Source organism: Grammomys surdaster, unplaced genomic scaffold (assembly GCF_004785775.1).
Source record: "Grammomys surdaster isolate TR1022 unplaced genomic scaffold, NIH_TR_1.0 64, whole genome shotgun sequence".
Lineage (NCBI taxonomy): Eukaryota > Metazoa > Chordata > Mammalia > Rodentia > Muridae > Grammomys > Grammomys surdaster.
The window spans coordinates 288,888-308,913 of NW_021604566.1; the positions used below are offsets into that span (position 1 = coordinate 288,888).

The following is a 20,026-nucleotide window of genomic DNA, read 5'->3' on the forward strand; positions in this document are numbered from 1 at the left end:
CAAATTTCTCCTAGGAACTCCAGTTAGATTAGATTAAGGGCCACTATTGGGTCCTCATCCTCCTTGTGTTTGTGGGTATACATACATGTGAATATACATACATGTGAATGTGGGAGTCGGAGGGTAACCTCAGCATCATTCCTCAGAAGTTACCCACCTTAGGTCTCTGCCTCCTCAGCACTGGGATTAAAAATATGTACTACCATGCCTGGCTTTATGTGTATGTGTCAGGGGATCTAACCCAGGTCTTTATAGAGTCAAGGTAAGAAATGTACTGATGAAGCTATCTTCCATCCCCACGTCCTACACAGCCCTACATCCTACCCAGCACTCATCCTACCCAGCCCCTCATCCTACCCAGCCTGGCATCCTACCAAATTTCCTCTTTAAAACATCTACATCCACACAGCCATATTCTACAGTATGAAGACTTAGAACTTTATCCTATGAACTAGGGAGGAGGAACAATTTATCCCACACAAGGAGCTAGAACATTAACGTATAGATTTGGTGAGGAGTGGCAGTTCAGTATGGTACCTCCTGCTCCTCACCTACCCAAAGGAATCTACATCCAACTCCAACCTCGGTGGGGTACCCTCTTTGAAAATAGAGCCATTAGAGATATAAGCAGCTACATTACTGGGGTAAAATCATCCACGTACAAAGGGAGGATGTGGAGACACAGAGGGAGGTGAAGAATAAGAGGAGGAAAAGAGATCTGTAGGCTGCTGACAGCAGCTAGCTTAAGTCAGGGTCAGAAGAGGCAACAGGTCCTCCCACAAGATCCCGTCACTATAATTTCAGATTCCCCATCATCAGAATGAAGAGATTCAGATTTGTGGTGCTTTATTACCATAGCCCTAAGACATTACCACACTGGACAAATAGTACAGCTAAACTAGAAGAAGCCAAGCCTAGGATACTTCTGAGAGCTTTGTGAACAACTACAGAGACTGAGTCCTCTCAAAGATAGCACACAAACAATAGTCTCACGCATGCGCGCGCACACACCACATGTCATGGCCGTCTGTACTCTGTGCCTCTGTGTGTTTTGGCCCAGGAGCTTCTGAGGTCAGTGGATGTGCTTCTGTGTCCCACCAGCTTTAGGCAAGTTCTGATAGAATCTGGGGTCATCCAGATCTATAAAATGGGAAATGTGGGTTTCCTTTCATGCAGTAAGAATTCCACATGAGATATATTTGGATGCCACTATTTGAACTGGATCATACTCTTCATTTACATCAGTTTACATCCACTGGCTTATATAGACTCTTACAGGGGTTGGGTTTTAGAGGATGGAAAAAGAAAGAACTATATCTATACCTATATCTAAATATCTATATATATGCACCCATGGGACATGTGGAATTTGTACTCATGTAGCAGCAGCTGCTTCTTTCCAAATGTATCATAACTGAGGAAAGTTTGTTGTGACACACAGCCTCTCAAGAAAGGCATTCTGAACATTTCCTCTTGGAATGCACACATGGTACTCAGAACGTGATGCTCTTCTCTCCACGGGGAAACTTCCAGCTGTCAGAGGCACAGTGTTGGCACTGCAGGCATCCCTTGGTGAGAGCAGGAGGGCTCTGGATGAACCAGAAGAGAAAGAAGCACCCAGCTTCTAAGTGACTGAAGCCAGGACAAGCAGTAACCCAATCTGACTCAGGGACATGCACAGCAACACTTGGGGGCAGAATATTTTAAGGTAGGAAGAACTTCATGAGAAGCTGGTCTTGGTCACAGGTGCAATTCAGGAATTGTAGTCAATACTGTTAAGACGTGAAAGTAGAAGCTGTCCTATAAGATGCTGACTATATAAAGACAGCAAAGAGGACAGGATAAACTTAAGGGGAATGAACCAGTCCTATGTGTGTTAATGTTTCTACTGGTGTATGTCTACTTGATAGCTGGCTAAGTAGCAAGGCCTCAAAAAGGAGATGCGCTGTCTATACCTCTCACAAGCTGCACATGGAAATACATACAGTTGGATAGAGTTTGTCTTTCTTTAAAGAATTCATGAAGTACTTTTCCAAAGTAAATTCTCACGTCTCAAGAAACTGAGACCCTAAGCATTTTACTCTACTAACAATGACTTCACCAGTCGAAAAAATTGCACTATCCTCTTCCTAAATGAAGTAGGCAGCCTCCAAATGACTCCTGACACTCCCATCTTCTGGTACCCATGCTCTGTGATGTCCACCTTTCAATTGTGAGTGGAGCCTACTGACTCCATCCTGATGAGATATGAATGTGGCACAAGTGTCACTTCCAAATACACGTTACAGAAACACTAAGACTACAACATTGCTTCTCTCTTCCTCTCCCTCCTTCTCCCTGTCCCTCCAAATCAGAGGCCCAACTGAACTGCAATCAGATTCCTGACTCACAGAATCTGATGTAATGAGAGTCTGTCATTTTAAACTGCTAAATTTGAAAGCAATTTGTTATGTAGCAATACATAACAAATATAGCATATGGACAGCCCAATATGACGAGGCTTGCAGTATCATCTAGAAAGGTTCCAAAAGGTTTCTCTACCTTCATCACCACAGACCAGCCCCAAGTTCAGTGAAACGTAATAATACAAGTATTTACTGGCTGTTACATAGTTACTCCATTATACAATTGTCCCTGTGACTTCATTCCTTACATCTACTGAAATCTTTCAATCTATGATTTAACCCTTCCTTGTTGAAGCAGGAATCGTGGTAAATAAAACAAAGAACCCCTCCACCCCTCCACAGGATACACAGAGAATATTCAACCTCTGTGTGACACCTAATACCAGGAAGCAAAGAATGATCACAGGGGAGAAACCCTACAAAGCCACCAGGAAAGTGATTGCTGTGTCAAAACTGAGTTGCAACCATAGCAGAAGGATCAAAGAAAATGTCTATCCCTAGATGGGTAGGCCCTACCCATGGGGAGTGCAAAGATGCTGATTTAATAAGCTTAAAAAGCACACAGCTCAAACACAAAAGACATGCTAGCCTACTCAATGGGCTGAACTCCAAGAAGGAAATAGACAAAAGCTTCAAATCCAGGGGAGAGACAACAAACCCCTCAGAAGTCATTAACGTTCTTACAGTGTTGTCCCTATACAAACGGAAAACTATCAGGAGATACATTTTTCTCAAACACGGAAAGATCAAAAGGACAACCATGCCTGAGGCTTAACTTCACTTGCCAGCTTCCTCAGTTATCACTGGCTTTCTCAAGAGGTAACCACAGGGTTACATTGAACTTGGTATTGTCTACTTACTGTGGACTATCTATCTGGCTGTGGATATAAAGGATCAACTTCGTTAGCAAGCTGGACGAGGTTTTATCTCTTAAAAGTGGGCTGTTTATAAGTCCAATAAAATAACTGAAGGGAAAATCTTGCAAGGAGGGCACTTCTGGACGTGTACACAGGATACAGCTATGCAGTGGTTGTCATTTAAACAGTGGCAATGATGGCAGTTATAAAAGCATCAACTTAAGAGGACCAGAGATAGTGTTCACTTCAAAGCACTGTACATGTATGACTCTCATGATACCTTCGATCTCTGCGCTGTTCTAGACACGGACAATGGACTGCAGAATAGGTCTACCTGACACCCCAGAGGCTAGAAAGGCAATAAGAAAGACAGGTCCATGGCATCGAACAGCTCTCATTTCTTACCCAATACTTCATTCTCCTGGACTTCAAATACAGTAATTGGAGACAGGCATGTTGGTGGGTTGTCATTAATGTCAATAACTTTCACATGAACTTCCAGCGGATATGCGAGTGGTTTTCCATTCTCATCCTTGGCAGTTGCAAAGAAAACATACTGCAATATGAAGGTCAGAGGTAAGAAGACGCCTCCACTGTCCCTTTAATGGGTGGAGGATAATAACTGTTTTGCCGACCATCTCTCACCTTAGTGTCAACATGCTTAGAACTGAGAAATGAGGGAGGAGGAGGAAGGTGAGTTTCATCATCACACAGACATACTCACTTCCCCTCATTCCTCAGTTCTAAGTATGTTGGTTAGATTTGTGGGGAAATTATCGAATCACCATGTCTTTGAGAATGCACAAACGTCTAGGGTCTGGAACCCAGTTTTTGGTTTTTTTTTAAATGTACAATTAATTTGCCCTCAACCATAAGTAGACATAGGATTTGTCCGTGGCCGACAGAATGTCCCGTTTCACTCACTGAGTCCTTTTCCTCCCGGTCCAAGGGCTGAGTCACATAAATATTTCCTTCTTGGTCGATCGAGAATGGGAACTTCGGCAGCTTCTCCTTGTTGATTAAGGAATACTGGGCCCCTGGGTCATTCCACTGCACCTGCATGGCCAAAGCGAGTGGTGGGGAAAGATGCGAGGGTGAACAGACTGAAAAGGTGATCGACGGCTTCTATACTCTCACTTGGGAATTGCTCACAACTCTGTCTGCACATGAGCAGTTTCTTAGGGCAATTGAGTAACATGTTTTTAAAATTCTCAACCAGGGGGCCGGCAGACAAGGGAATTCTTCCTTCCCAGAAACAATCTTTACAAACTCACGGGAGAGTCTGTGGGTTGTTTAGTTCTAGAACTCCGACTGGGTGTAACATTTTTTAAAGCAAAGTGCACTTCATATGATGCATGATGAGCTTCTAGAATCCAAAATTAAGATGAACTCAGAGCAATACAAGATTCCTCAAAGAGGTGGTTCTCAACCTACCTGATGCTGAGACCCTTTAATACAGTCCCTCATGTTGTGACGACCCCAACCATAACAGTATTCTCATTGCTACTTCATAACTGTAGTTTTGCTACTCCGACAAATTGCAATGTAGATATCTGATATACAGGATATCTGATGTCACCCCTGTGAAAGGGTCATTCAACACCCAAAGGGGTCGCAACCCACAGGTTGAGAACCACTGACTTAGACTCATTCATTCATTTAGTTGTGATGCCTCATGAGGCTTACCCCCTCAAATATTAAAGGCTGAAAGATCTCAGGAATAAAAGTAACTACTGACCCCCAGAGTTATTCTCCAAACAACAACAAAAAATTCTCAAAAGTAAGACCTGATACATAGACAGGGCCTGGTTTCCCTGATACTGTTACTAACAACATATATTGATGGTATTCCACATGCCATACAACCTACTAGAAAGCAGCTATATTTCACATTGCTGGATGAAAAAAATAAAACGCCCCAATAATGTGTGTGTGTGTGTGTGTGTGTGTGTGTGTGTGTGTGTGAGAGAGAGAGAGAGAGGGGGGGGGGAGAAACTTTGGAGATGTAGGGCCTTGATTACTTATTTTGTTTTGTAATTATATGATGCAAAATGTATCTAGTAAAACAATTAGTGAGGACCACAGCATTGGTCTCTACACATCAAAGTGTGGGTCTGAGTTAGCTATAGATGTCACTTGGGTACTACCTGAGTGATTTTGATGGGGTGAGGATCAGTCAAGTTTTCTCTAATCTCCACAGGTTCTGGTGCTTTCCAGATGTTCTCTCTAACAGTAATGTCCACAGATGTGGTATCACTGAAGGAATTCTCATTCTGGCCCGCCATGTCCTTCACTGAGACCACCAGGTTGTAAGAAGGATTCTTCACTGGATCCAACTCCTGGGATCCTATAGAAGTAGGAGAGGAGGACAAAAGATGTGTCCCCATAGTTGACAGACTTTCCTCTGACTGAGGTTTGTGAGGGCTTGCCTTGACTCACCTTCTGGGGTAAGCGATATTGCCCCTGTTTTGTTGTTGATCTGAAAGTACATAACATTGTTGATTTTGGGAAGCTGGATGACAATTTGATAAAAAAGCTGGCCATTGGGAGTAGCTGGATCATCCAGGTCTGTAGCATTGACATACATGAAAGGCTTGCCTGGTAACAAACATACACAGAAGAAGAGAATTGAAACTTAAACCATCTATCTCCATGTCCTGCCTCACAAGATGCAGACAGCATGGAAGGAAGTATCTGAGTTCCTAACTGGAAAAATTAAACTTTATTTTGTTTCCTATCTTTACCATAGTGTTTCTTCAAAGTATGGTCCAGGAGACTGTAGGAGTCTCCAGGCATATTTCAAAAAGTTAACGATGTTTGAAATCACATCCAGAAAAGATCCATTTAAGAACGAGATAATTTACTGTATTTTAATGTAATTTAGTACAAAATATATCATTACTCTATTGCTATTCATATGTAAGAAACATTCACTTTTCAAGTTTTGGTTATATATCAAAGAATGTCCATAATATTTGAAAATGCTATTAAAATATTCCTCATTTCCTAAACTACAGATCTGTGTGAGGCTAATTTTTGTCATATACTACTTCAACCAAAATAGTATGTGGTGACACCCTGGATGCAGACACAGACCTTCAACCCAATTGTTTTTATTCATCCAGACATAAAAGAAACTTGCAAAGATTCAAACGATGTCATTTTTCCTCATTAAACTATTTTTGTCTCAAAAAATACTTTTCATTAAATACTCTATGTTCTTTTAAATTATTTACTAAATGAGTGTTTCATTCTCTAATATGTTAGCTAATGCTACACTAGACTGACTTTGTGAGAGCACAATTTTGAATTTCCAGAAAATTTTCAGTTAATTGTTTTTCAAAAGTTTTTATAAATTCAATTACAAAAAAGCATGCAAATAAGAACACCATATATTAAAACTACCCAGACCCAAAGGATAGGAGACTCATTTATTATTAGCACTGGTATTTGAAATAAGCCATGGTAAAGTAATTATACCATGAAACCTTTCAGAGGGCAGGAATTATACTTCTTCCCATTCACCCCAGGAGAAACAGCTATTAAACACTGACCAGGATACCACTAGGAATAATTCACAGGTTTAAAACTTTGTGTTCCCTCCAACTTTTAAGATAACACAGAAGTTCCCCAATTGTGAAAATCACTTCTCTAAGAGATTTGATTCATGGAGAGAAAAGATGTTTCTGTCTAGAAGATTCTTATGTAGCAAATTCTACATAAGTGAGTCATTGGTATTCCATCTTAGGGACAAGAGACAGGGACATTGCCGCCATCCCTGAATGGTTATGTGGCTACTGAAGTCTAAGAAAAGGGTTGAGTCACGCAAATGAGTCTTTGATATGAGTGGATAGAAAGATCGAGGGTGTAGACATAGAGGGTAGGCCAACAGAGAAGGTATGGGCCACAGCTGGGGAACAGCTGTAAGGATAGGAGCCAACAGTGACTCTAAGTATCCCACAAGGATATGGGAGAGCAAGCTCATCTTTCCAGACAGTCCTTGGGTGTTCTCGAGCTGTGTGGACTTCAAAAGTTCACTAAAGAATCATAGTTTTGACTTTCATTGTACATTTGTCAAGATCTAGAGACTCTTTTAATGATTTACTTTATTTTTAATTGGGGAGAGGGGTATGTGCACACAAATATGGGTGCCCACAGAGGCCAAAAGGAAACATTGAATGCCTTAAAGCTAAAGTTACAGACGATTTATGAGCTGCCCAGCATGAGTGCTCAGAACTGAACTCGGATCCTCTGGAGAGTAGAAAGGCTCTTGCTGAGCCATTTCTCTAGAAGTCCTAGAGACATTTTTTAATTGTCACAGCTTAGAAAGGGGAGTGTTTCTGGCATCTCATTGATAGAGGTCAAAGATACTTTCAAATATCCTATAGTACCCAAGACTAAACAGGACCAAGGATGAGAGACTTTGGTCCAGAACAATTGGCACTACTAAACAACACTCAGAGGGCTGTGAAATTTACATAAGAATTCCACTCTTTCATCATCCCACAGACATACTCAGACTGCCATTTTACCTGGGCGAGAGTTCTGCCTCACTGAGCTTTCGTATTTTGACTGGAGAAACATAGGTCGGTTGTCATTGATGTCCTTGACTTCTATAATGATGGGGACTGGGCCGTCCACTATAACTCCATGAGAATCCAAGGCTGCAAGCTGTTGTTCAAGAAAAGAATACCACCCTGTGACTCTGGACTTCAGATACATGCCCAAAAGTCACTTATTGGAACTTAAAATTCAAAAGACCAATGGCCTGGTGACTGTAGAAGATAAAGAAGCCACAAAAGCCCAAATTATGTGCTGCTAAAATAGGGGTCCAATAAGTTAACCCAACCTCATGATGGCAGTGGCTTTCTAGATGTCCAGGGTACTGGACTCAGGACATTGCCCATATGATAGTGTGCTGACTCCTCAGAGCTAGCATAGTGGTCAGTCTACAGAGCACATGGCGGAAAGCAACAGATAAAATGCTTTCAGCTTGCTCTTTTTCAGTTAGCACTCTGCCCTTCTAGCTATTCAGACATGCACTAGGAAGCTATGGGGAAAAGAAAAGGAAGAGCACTTCTAGTAGGACCATTAGGTCCTTCTGCATTCTGGGACCCCAGTGTCTTTATGCAGCACTGATGCTGCCATCACTGTGGTTGTGGGGCCCACACAACAGCCACACACCAAGCACCAGGGCACATCAGAGGCACAGTGGGTTTCAGCCCCAGTACCCAAATGAGTATGGTCGTCTGGGGACTTTGATCATGTAAATTGGATTACTATGGTCAAAAGGCCCTCTGTAGTTGGTTTCAAAGAGGTGGGGAGAAAGAGGGAAAAAGGAAAGGAGGAGGGGGAAGGAGGGAGAAAGGGGAGGAGGAAGGGAAGAAGGGAGGAAAGGAAGAAGGGAGGGAGGGAGGTCATATGAGGATTGGAGCTTTGCATCAATGTCAGGAGAGCTGAACAAAAAACAAGGAATAAAGGTGCTAGGGGATTCCAGGACTGAGGGTGCTGCAGAAGCCTGGGTGTCATCCCACTGTCTCAGCTCACCTGCAGATGATGGACTGCTCTTGTTTCTCTATCCAGGGCTTTTGTATGATACAGAAGTCCATCGTTTTCTATCTTAAATATACCATCTGTCTCTCCCGTTAGTTCAAAATTCACAGCTGGAGGGTTAGCCTTAAACTGAAAAAAAGAAAAACAAATTACATCAGGTTCTGAGGAAAACACACTGCTGTAGAATCTGTAGAAAGACACCAATGTCCATTTTTTTCATTTGTACAAATGCTGAATAAGAAACCCTGAGCCTTTTATAGTGGTAAATGCTAAAATCTTGTCCATGCATCCCTTATGTAACATTCGGAACACGTTTCTCTCTATAAACAAAGTATCATACTATCCAATATGCTACGGAAAGACTGTGATACTTTAAACTGTAGCTAAGGCTAAAAGATAGTTTTCACTGAGTCTCTGAGAGCCATGGTGTTACTAGAATCTAAGAAACATTAAGAATTCTAGCTTTATTGCCAGAACCAAAAGATGTTACTCAATACTTTAAAACTTGTGACAAAGATGAAGACACAAGTTAATGTTAAGGAAAACAGTCTACAGATGTCTTCAATGTCACATATTCCTGAATGATAATCTTTGTGGTGACTTTTTACAACATAGAAAAACTAATCAGTAACTCTTCATGAGATAGTTGCAGCTCCTTTTAAGACAACAGATAAAACATAGGAATTCTACATGAAACTAAGAATATATAAAATTTGTTCAACTTCATTAATAATTTTAAGTGTATCTCATGGGTATTAGGCTGCAAAGAAATAGATATATTGTTGATGGGGTATAATTTATATGACCTATCCGGAAATGACTTGAGGTATAAAGTATAGTCTTTGATAGTAAACAATAATATACAAAATTTGTCTTGGAATTTTTAAACACGAATTACATTATTAGAGTGCAAGAAGAAATGTTTATTATACTAGCAAAGTTGAAAACTCAGATAGCTATGAATTCTTAAAGCATACAGCGTGATCTATATTGATCCTGTAAGCTTCATTATAAAGGACAAAAGACCCAATACTGTGTAAAGTAACAAAAGTACACAAGAGTGAAACCAGGCTGTGGTTGCCTCAGAAGCAGAAATGTGCATGTCAACAATGTGTATAAACGAGGTGAGACAGCATAGACAAACAGGGCTTTACAAATTTACTTTTCAATATTACATGGTTATTAATAATCAGTGCCGCTGTTGGTGTCTTAAGCTGAGTCTAACGTCAATGGGAAAGGTGGAGTGAGACCCTGCTGTTCCTCCATCAAAGAATAAAAATGTTGGTAGATAGTGGCAAACACCGATTTATCAACTTTGTCAGAGCATCAGAATTGACCAAAATCCTCCTGGATGTCAATAAGCACCAACCTGTGCTGTGTGTTGTTAATTTGTCTTATCCCATTGACCTTCCAGCTCAGTGTGAAAGAGGGTAGAAGGGACAGAACAGCCTCACCAGCACAGTGTAGCAGTGGGCAGAGAAGATAGGAACTCCCAAAGCCACTGCCAGGGAACCATCATTACCTAACCTGCTGGTGTCTTTATTTAATCTGAGTCAATTCTCATGACTATTAACGTTCCCGGACTTCTACTGAAAAGAACCATCCAAAACTGGTGGGAATAGTACTTCCCACTTGGAATCTCAGCACTCAGGAGGCTGAGGCTGGAGGATTGGTGCAAGTTTGAGGCCAGCTTAGGATATATAGTGAGCACTAGGCCAACCCAAGGGCTGTATAGCAAGCCCCTGTCATGAATAAAATACCTCGCAAAGGCTTAAGAAACATCACTGAAGAGAGACTGAAAAAAAATATATATATATATAAGTGCTGAGGTATGAAAGGAAAATATTGTCTTCTGGACAAGACACGGATGTTGTACACATGAACTAAATTAAAATTCCACCATGGACGGGGGCAGAGCTACGAAGGCCCCACCCTCACTTAGGAAGTATTGCAGTTGATGGTTGCTGCAGGGAGGGAGAGTCACTGTTCTTAGGATAGGTGTGGTCACTGGCACCACGCTCCAACGGATGATCTCATACTATGCACACATATATGTAGCTCTAACTGGAGTCAGGGGTTGAAAATGAACATTTAAAAAGAGGACATGAAACGGCTTGAGAGATGTGTTGGAAAGGGCTGCGATGGGGGAACTGGAGTGGGGAGCAGGAGCTGGATATGATTAAGATACATTGTATGGACCGTACATGCAACATTTTCCAAGAATGAATAAAAATATTTTAAAAGTAAGTAATCTCCAGACCTGTCAGCAATGGCTACCACTGAAGCTGAGGCAGGAACGATAGCTGAAGCAAATGAGAAACTGGTCAAACATTTAAAGGAAAGGCCATGGAATAAACTGCCCACAGGGGACTTTGCAAACCTCATGCATTAGTCCTTGGAGGCAGCATCCATTAACCGAGCTGCCAGCATGGCTAGCCAAGGTCAGAGAAGGCTCTAACCCCTCATCCCCAACTGATGTTGAGGCTCTGCACAGGTATGAAATGAAGTCAAAGCTGTAAACTGTCTGCCACTCTGCTGGCAGTGTGCTCCAACATGTTCCAAGTACCTGTTGGTAAAGGCTGAGACTTACTGATCCAATGCACCTAACATAATCTGCATCCAGTCATTAGCTGAGCACCAAGCCAAGCAGGAATTTCAGTGGCCTAATATAACAGTGAATACTGACTTTTCAGACTTAGCCCCTAAAAGCCACTAGACAAGTAGTAGTAGCAATATGTCCTGAGGAAGGAAAAGACAGAATGTCTACGTTACCATATCATATCATTTAAAATGTCTACTCTTTAACAAATGACTGTGTGGCATACAGCTAAGTAAGTAACTAATGTATGTTGTAGATACAAAAACTGTTCCTAAGGAAGCCCTCATCTTGAACTTGCTAAAGATGATCTATTTTAAATAGATCCAGAACTAAAGGAAGCCATCTCTAGAAGGCTAGGGAAAGCATAAAAATAAGTCATACCAAATACAGACATAAAAGTTTTGTTTTCTTAAAATAGGATTTCTGGAGTTGAAAGTATATTAGCTAAAATAAATATTTAAGAGAGCTTGAAAAAATATTTGAGCTGGTGGAAAACCAGAGAACTTGAAAATGAACTGCCTACCTTAAAATACAAAAATGGAGGAAAAAAAAACAATATCAACAAAAATGAAGGCCTGAAAAGGCACCATCAAGGAAGTGCATACATGTACTGTGAGAGTCCCAAGAGGAGAAGAAGAGTGAAAGGAGACAACAGATTATTTGAAGACAGAATGCCTAAAACTCCCCCAAATGTAAAGAAGACATTCATAGACCCATCCATGAAGCTCAGTAAACTCTGGAAGGAGGAAATTACAGACACATGATCCTAGATGCAGCACAATCAAATTTTTGAAAGACAGAGTATCAAAAAAAAAAAGCAGAAAGAATTCTAGTAAACCTAAACATCATGACACAGAACTTTTCGATAAAATTAAGAGATTTCTCAGTAAGGCCAAAGGCTGTAAAATAACACATCCCAAGTGCTACAATTGATGAGACAAGTAAGACTTCTATAATCCAATAGAACAATTCTTCAAAGTGAGAGTAAAGTTAAGCTAGAACCAGTTAAAACAGAGCTTAAGGCAAACTTGTTACAGATGAAAAGTAAGAACTAGGCAGGGTGGCTCATACCAATAATCTCAGCACTTGGGAAGCTAAAGCAAAAAAAAAAAAAAATTCTTGCTAGCCTGGGCTACAGAATGAGATCCTATTCAAAAGGAACGCCAAGATACAGGGTTAATATGCCAGGAAACCACAGCTATTGTAGACATTTACATATCTAAATGTTAGAGACAGTCTCTAAAGTGCATCAAAGACTGGGAGAGTGGACAGAAATATTTGGATAATGGAACTGTCATTACTAACAATTTCAAGACTTCACTTTCAATAATGTGTAGAGCAAATCAAAAACCACTAAGGAAAGAAAGCTCTGAATAACACCACAGACAAACCTGAAGCTATACCAACAGAGTACTCCAGCCAACTAAAGGAAATTGTACAGAATATTCCCCAGAATAAATCCTATGCTAAGTGATAAAGTCATAAAAAATTTAAAGGATACAAGTCATACAAAAAATATTTTCACTTATACAATGAGTTGAAATTGGAAACCTATAGTAAGCCAGAGTTAAGGCTTTACAAATACAAGAAATAACAATATGCTTTCATAATCAACAGGTTAAAGATCAATTCTAAGTGAAAATGGACCTAACCTAGATGTCCATTTCCTTGTCATTTCAAACAGTATAAACACAGGTTCACAAGGATCTCTTGTGGGACACACAGTCCTTAAGAAATGTGTCCAGGTATAGCATAACTGGATGGCATGGAAATTCTATTTGATAAAGAATAGTGCTTGCCAATCCTGTGCCCAAGGCTCAGGAAACACTGTGGAAGAGAGGGTGACTGTCCGAGCCCTACGGTCAGGGAGTTTATTGTGAGATTGTGTCTCCTAGTAGCATCAATAAATTGAGTAGGTTACATGTAAGAATATACATATATATCTTTATACACATGGGATAACAATTTGTGAAAAAAGCCATAAATTTGAAGGAGAGTGGGGAAGGTATGTGGAAGCGTTTGGAGGAAAGATAGGGAAGAGATAAATGATGAATTTATAATCTCAAAAAAAGGTTAGAATTCATGCAAATGTTTGAGTTCCACAAAATGACCATAGGAATCTGGCTCTGTAGTATTCAAAGTAAGGCATAATTGACTTTGGAATAAATTAAAATTATTTTATAAGTACTTGTTAAATGATTTCCTACTTTGAATTATTTAAAGAAAAATTTTAATGTATACTCCTGTTGCTAAGAATAATACGTAGCAGGGGCTATCAAACCGAACTTTAGGGGGGAGATAAGTGATATGTGCTATGAACTCAGGTTTTATAGAGAATAAACTTTATTTAATTATGGAAAGAAGTTCACAATTGCTAAACTGGTATTCATGGGAGCCTGTCCTAAGCATAGTTAATCCTGGTAATAACCCTACGTTCTGCGAAAGTATAGTACAGGCAGCCCACACACACTAGCTACAGGCCAAGCTATGGAAATGTTTTCTCCTTTAAGATTTTTCCTTCCCAGATGACCCTAGCTTGTGTCAAATTGACATAAAGAAAAGAAAACAAACAAACAAACTCCAGCCAGAACAGTAGGGAAAGTAAACTCTAACTACAAAGATATCACAAACATAATAATCATCACAAATACTTGGAAAGCTATGAAAGAAAGACGGAAGGAAGGAAGGAAGGAAGGAAGGAAGGAAGGAAGGAAGGAAGGAAGGAAGGAAGGAAAACAGCAGCAATGCAGCAGATGCAGACACACAATGCTAATAGAAATGTAAAATTACTCACTTGCCTGAGAAAATTTTGTAGCTCGACAAAAAGTTAAAATGATAAACATTCAGGTTGCATGATCAATAGATGGCCAGCAGGAAACCAACTCAGTGACATCTTTGGAGGCTCCAGGTCTGACAATATCAAGACCGTTCCTGTTTCTTTTTTAATTGTATCTTGCTATTTTATTTTTATTGTATTTTTATATTTTTCTTCTTTTTACCCACAGGTCCTTTGTACATATATGCTGGCTTCCAGCTTTCCAGTCTAGTGTTTGCATGGGCTTCTCAAATGTGTGCGTGAGTGGCTGGCTGTTTCCTCTCTCTCTCTCTCTCTCTCTCTCTCTCTCTCTCTCTCTCTCTCTCTCCCTTATGTTTATTTTGTCCAATTCTGATGCGTTAGTTTTTGTTTTATCTTATTTTATTTTACTATTATTCCTTAGAAGCCTGTTCATTTTCTAATGAGAGAATAGAAACGGTGTGGGTGTAGACGGGAAGGGAAGGCGTTCATGTCTTACTGAAAGCCAGGGGACCTTCTGGTGAGCACAGAACGAACGGTGATCTACTCTATTCCGAGCTAAGCAGCATACAGACTTTTGGTGTTCACCAGCTTCCACTCTCAACTCTGGACCATCTATTACCTTTTTGCTAAACTAACACATCCACCCTCTGCCTGTTGCTGATCCAATGACTGTTTTCTTCCATACACACTGCCTCATCTTCCAATACTCAGTCCACAGAGGCTGGAACCTGTCTGTTCACCCACTACCATCTTCCTTGAAAATCAATTCTTTTACAGTTTTTAGTAACAAAAAAAGATATTTGAGCTGATACATATAGCAGTCAATTCAGTGTGTATGCATGTATAAACATATACATGACGAATATATAAAAGTGTTTGTCAATTTCAAAACTAAATAAAATTTGTCAATCTTTCGTCTACTGTCCTATGACTACCTCTCACAAGACTCTTCCAGGCATGGATTTGCTTTTCAGTTCCTCTTCCAGCCAGGAAACTCACCAGGGCAGGAGATCTTTTATGCCCCCATCATTGAGAAGGGTGCTTTGTATACAGTAGTGTTGAGGTTTGGTCTATTGCTATGTATTGTAATGCTAAACTCTACACTAGAAGGTCTAAGCCTACGAGTGACTTCTCATGTTTACACATTTTTGTTGTGCAAACCTTGTTCCTTGATTTAAAACTATTTGTTAGACAATATTGGCTACAGCCAGTTACTGGAGGAATTAGAGATACTTGGGGTACCCGTGACCTGGTTGGAGGAGAGACTAGGGGCGGAGGAGGAAGAAGGGGAGAGAGGAAGTCGCCATGATGGGACCAAGAGCACATGGCCAGGAGAAAAAGCAAGTATCTGGGGTACACCACTGGGGAGGTAGCCAGGACAGCAGTTAGAAGAGTAGATTAGGGGCTACCCCCCAGTAATTGTCAAAACCAAATATAATAACCATGGTCTGAGTCTCATTTATTGTAAGATAGTTGGGTATAAGCTTAAATTGGCTGTACCTCACAGTAGACATTCTGATCATACTTAAATAAATAAATAAATAAATAAATAAATAAATAAATAAATAAATGTGATGCCTGGTGTGTAAACTTCGTATCAGATTGTAAAGTATAATGTGCTAAGGAAATGAATAAAAAATGTCAGGGAGACTCTCCGACATGAGCTCCCTTGCAGGGCAGAAAATGAGAAAGACTCCTGCATTTTCCCTGGCCCTGTCCAGCTTTCAGTCAAAAGGCAGATCTTTCTGACCAGAAGCTTAAGCCCATTTGAACTGTACAACATACTGGTGAATTGTCCTGTGCTGTTTAAGCTTGTCAAACATGGGCTCTGGGAGCAAGGAGAGCTCCTGTCCCAGATACCAGCTTGGATATTTCAAGTGTCCTCTAAGAATTGTTGGAAAATGAGCTGACCTCCACAACTCTGTAACAAAGAGGTGGAAGGGGAGCAAAATAGCACAAAAGAAAACACACTGTGTCCTTGAGAACGCTAAGAGACAAACTATTCCCGCTCAAGGTCACTACTGTTTGTCTCGTGTTATAAAAAATGCCTGTGGCGGGAAGAGAAGGCAGACACCCGCATCAGAAGTCTCTTATTCTCCACATATTTCATGTGATGTACATTGTATGTGGTGCATGAGCGTGTGAGCATAGAGCTTGCATTTCCCTGCACACACACACGAGGAAGCCAGGACAGAGTGTCTTTGCCTATTACTCTCTGCCTATTTGCAATGGGACAGAGTCTCTCAGTGATACAGAGCCTGCTATTTGGGGTAGGCCATGAGTGAAGATCATCTCTCGGCTCAGTCGTTCTCCTTCCACCCCCGGTAGTTCGCCATTATCGTTGTTTGAAAGTGAAGTGCCACTCACATGTTTGGGTCCCAGCTGCTGGCCCTGTTTTCTGTTTTGGAATTTTTGGAGGTGGAGCTCACTGAAGGAAATACATCACAGGGTCACTAGAAAGAGGCCTTGAGGTTTTATAGCCTGACCCTCACTTCCTGTTTTCTCTCTGCTTACAGAGCGTGTATGAAATTTGAGCAGCTGGTCTCACTCCTCCTGCCCTGCCTACCATAACTGTATCCTCCCCAGCACTGTGAGCCAAAGGAAACCCTTCTTCCCGTAAGTTGGTTTTTGTCAGGGTATTTATCACAACAACCAAAAATAAGACTAAAATCATCACAGTACTGGAAAAGGTGATTAACGTGTCCAGCATGCCTTAGACAACCACAAGTAAGAGCATCAACCTGGGTTCAGAAGAGGCAGAGAGGAAGTCATGCTGTGGCCACACATAGAAGCCTCCCACCCCCTTCAAACATCTCATAGGCCAAGCTCAGTGAGCAGATGTCCTAATGATCAGAGAGTCGACACCTCCTGAAGTCAGTAAGTTTTCCACTCGGGGTAGAGGCGGAGTGCTGACCTCCTCTGAGAGGAACGGAAGCGCTGGCCACAGGCATAATTAAGGGAGCGTGTGTGAAGATGCCAGCTCCAGTCGGTCATATGCTACACCCTGCTCTGCAACTCAGCTTCATCAAAGTCACAGATGATAAAAACTGCCCGCCTCCGTGTTACTCCCTGCTGTTCAGTAGAGATGAGGTCAAAGGTCCACTGTGAACAGGAGAACTCAAGATAACAAAGACCAGCCTTTACCTGGAATATGATTTGACTTGGTTCTTGACCTTCAAAAATAGAGAATGTCATGGGCTTCAGGGGACCGCTGAACTTCCCTTCTTGGCCATATCCACTTGCCTGTTAATAAAGAGAGAGAAGGCGAGCTGAGTATGAATGTACGTGTCACTTGCTGGAACAATGGATGGAGCCAAGGGTTCCAAAATGGCCGAAAACAGTGTAGACCTGGTCAGGGCACAAACTGATCTAGTGTTTACTGAAGGACTCTCCTACTCTGCCAGAGTAGTCTGCCATGAGCTTCAAATTGCCTTTTCTCATTTAGCCATGAGAGCTACCACCCCATGGGAAGAAACTTAACTCCCATGTTACAAAGGAGACTTCTAAGGGAGAAGCCCAGGGTAAAACATGGGTGTGCCAGGCAGGTACAGCAGATGCTCTGTCTTACCTAAACAAAAGTCTCCAGCCTCCCAGGAGCCACTCTGCCTTCTAAATTATACATGGTTACATCAGCTTTTTGAAATACCTCCCATCACGTAAAATGTTCTATGACATTTGTGACGTGTCTCCAGCATTCTGGAGTCTATAGTCACCTCAAAGGCAGTTGAATTGATCAGAGGGGGAAAGAATGTGTAGATAGTTTAGCACAATGCCTACTTGGCACACAATCACGTGGTAAATTCTGGTCAAACTGGAACTTCAGCATACCTCACAACTGACCAACACTTTATATTCACTTGCAAATATTAAAATCATAAAGTGTTTACTTCGAGCAGTGGTCTCACATGGTTCTAAAGTCTAAAGACCTTAGAAATCTAAGCAGCTCTACAGTCACTCAAATGCAGACCATGATGGTAAGGAAAGTTTATAATTGCTAAGCTGGTATTCATGGGAGCCTGTCCTAAGCATGTTGAATCCTGGCAATAACCCTACGTACTGTGGAAAGTATAATACAATTAGTCCTGTTGAGACTAAGGCGTAGAAATGTTATTCCCCCTCAGAGTAACCAGAAGCAGAATTTGAACCTGCAACTCTGGAACCAGCCTTCTCACTGGTTGACAGTAGAGCAGGTGGACAGGCATCTAAACCCAGAACCAGAAGTCAGTGTCATAATCTGAATGCAGGCCTCTCCTTACTAATGGGAAAGGACAGCTATGGCTGGCATTTTTACCCCTCCCTGTTGTTCTCAGAGAGGCCATTGGCTTTGTATGTGCAACTGGAGCAGTCACCCAGAGCTGTGAGGAGACAGTGGTCCAGAGAGAAAAGCCTCTATATATCACAGAATGGTTAACCATGTCCTGAGTTTATCATTTGGGCTTCCTGTTGTTATCTCTGAGAAATAACCCTTCATTTATTTAAGTTGCTCCAAATCACAGTTTCCTGTTATTTGCTTCTAAAAGCATTTTTAACTTCCACAATAATTTTCCAGACTTCAAGCCACCGCCTCTCTGAGCTTGCCTTCCTTCAGGAGCCCTTCATTCCTTCTTCAGGGCTTCTCCAGCTCCATTACTTCTAGAAGGTGAAGCAGGAGAACTGGGCACAAGCCTCCAGTGTCACTATGATAGATCTAAGACAAGGGCAGTGTTTTCTTCAGTGTTACCAGCGAGCTCCTCTGAGACTTGACTCCCAGTGAGACCACCCAGTGAGCAATCAGCCTTGCAATTACCCACACCAATGGAAACTTCCTTAGCCCACAGACCTCACAAACAAGGCTACATTTTACATATACAGAGGAGCTCACACACTGCAGGGAGGGAGAGTCAGTTCCAGGGTTCAAAGTTGCATCCTTGTATCAGGGCAACAAATCTTCCTTCCCTCCCATTAACATGACTATTGGGGCTATAAAGATTTCAAAACGAATGTGTACAATATGAGTCACCGAACCACACCGCCAGAACTGAGGAGGATGGCATAGTGGAAATGGCAAAAAGACAGCTTTCATCTAGAGAGAGGAAGGCAAGTCACCTCAGACAAGAAGGAAATGAGCCCACCACCAGCAAACTACTACAGCCGAATGTTCATTCTCTCTATCTCAATGCTATTTCCTAATTCACAATCATGTAACCACTTCCTATCTCTGTGCTCGGTGCTGAATAAAGCCTACGATGACCTCATTCATTATGGAGGGCAGGTCTATATGGATATAGGTGCTGGGCATTTGAAATACATGCTACTAGTGGCTCTTATGTATTCAGAGCTTAGGCTGAGCTACTCTTTGATTCAAAAGCTCCTCTATGTCAAACGCTAGGATTAGACCCAGCCCAAAGGACAGAAAACTGAGGTTGAAAGCTTAAAGCTACTCAGTCCATTTCCTGTCACGGGCAAGTGGTAGCCACAAATTAGAAGCTGGCTCTGACTTTACTGTCCTCCTATGATAACGTAAGCAGAAAAGACAGGAAGAGCAATGGTCCTCATTCAGACCCAGGCCGTGAGAATTCTCCTAGGAACTGAATAGCAGTCACCTCGTTATCCTTGAAGGAGGCTCTAGAAAGCTTGGTTCAGTTCTAAGATATGAAGGATGGGATGATAAAAATACATTATGTAATATGTTAAAATGTAAATATATATTATGTATAATGTATGTTAAGGAAAACATTAAAAAATTTTTAAACTGTACAGGCCCTAGGAGGCTTTGAGGACTTAAAATATTGTTTTGGGGTACAAGAAAATGTGGTGTGTTGTTTTGGGGTACAAG

At 41.4% G+C, this 20,026-nt stretch overlaps 1 protein-coding gene across 1 annotated transcript in view; it reads right to left on the reverse strand.

Moving 5' to 3' along the window:
- The window catches only part of Cdh17 (cadherin 17), a 56,539-nt gene that overhangs the window by 23,767 nt on the left and 12,746 nt on the right, over positions 1-20,026 (reverse strand). The window contains exons 3-9 of the mRNA XM_028769542.1: positions 17,356-17,454; positions 8,810-8,944; positions 7,795-7,933; positions 5,702-5,860; positions 5,410-5,609; positions 4,187-4,318; positions 3,668-3,818 (exon numbers count right to left, since the gene is read on the reverse strand). Coding sequence (XP_028625375.1) covers positions 3,668-3,818; positions 4,187-4,318; positions 5,410-5,609; positions 5,702-5,860; positions 7,795-7,933; positions 8,810-8,944; positions 17,356-17,454 — 1,015 coding nt within the window. The remainder of the gene's footprint in view (positions 1-3,667; positions 3,819-4,186; positions 4,319-5,409; positions 5,610-5,701; positions 5,861-7,794; positions 7,934-8,809; positions 8,945-17,355; positions 17,455-20,026) is intronic.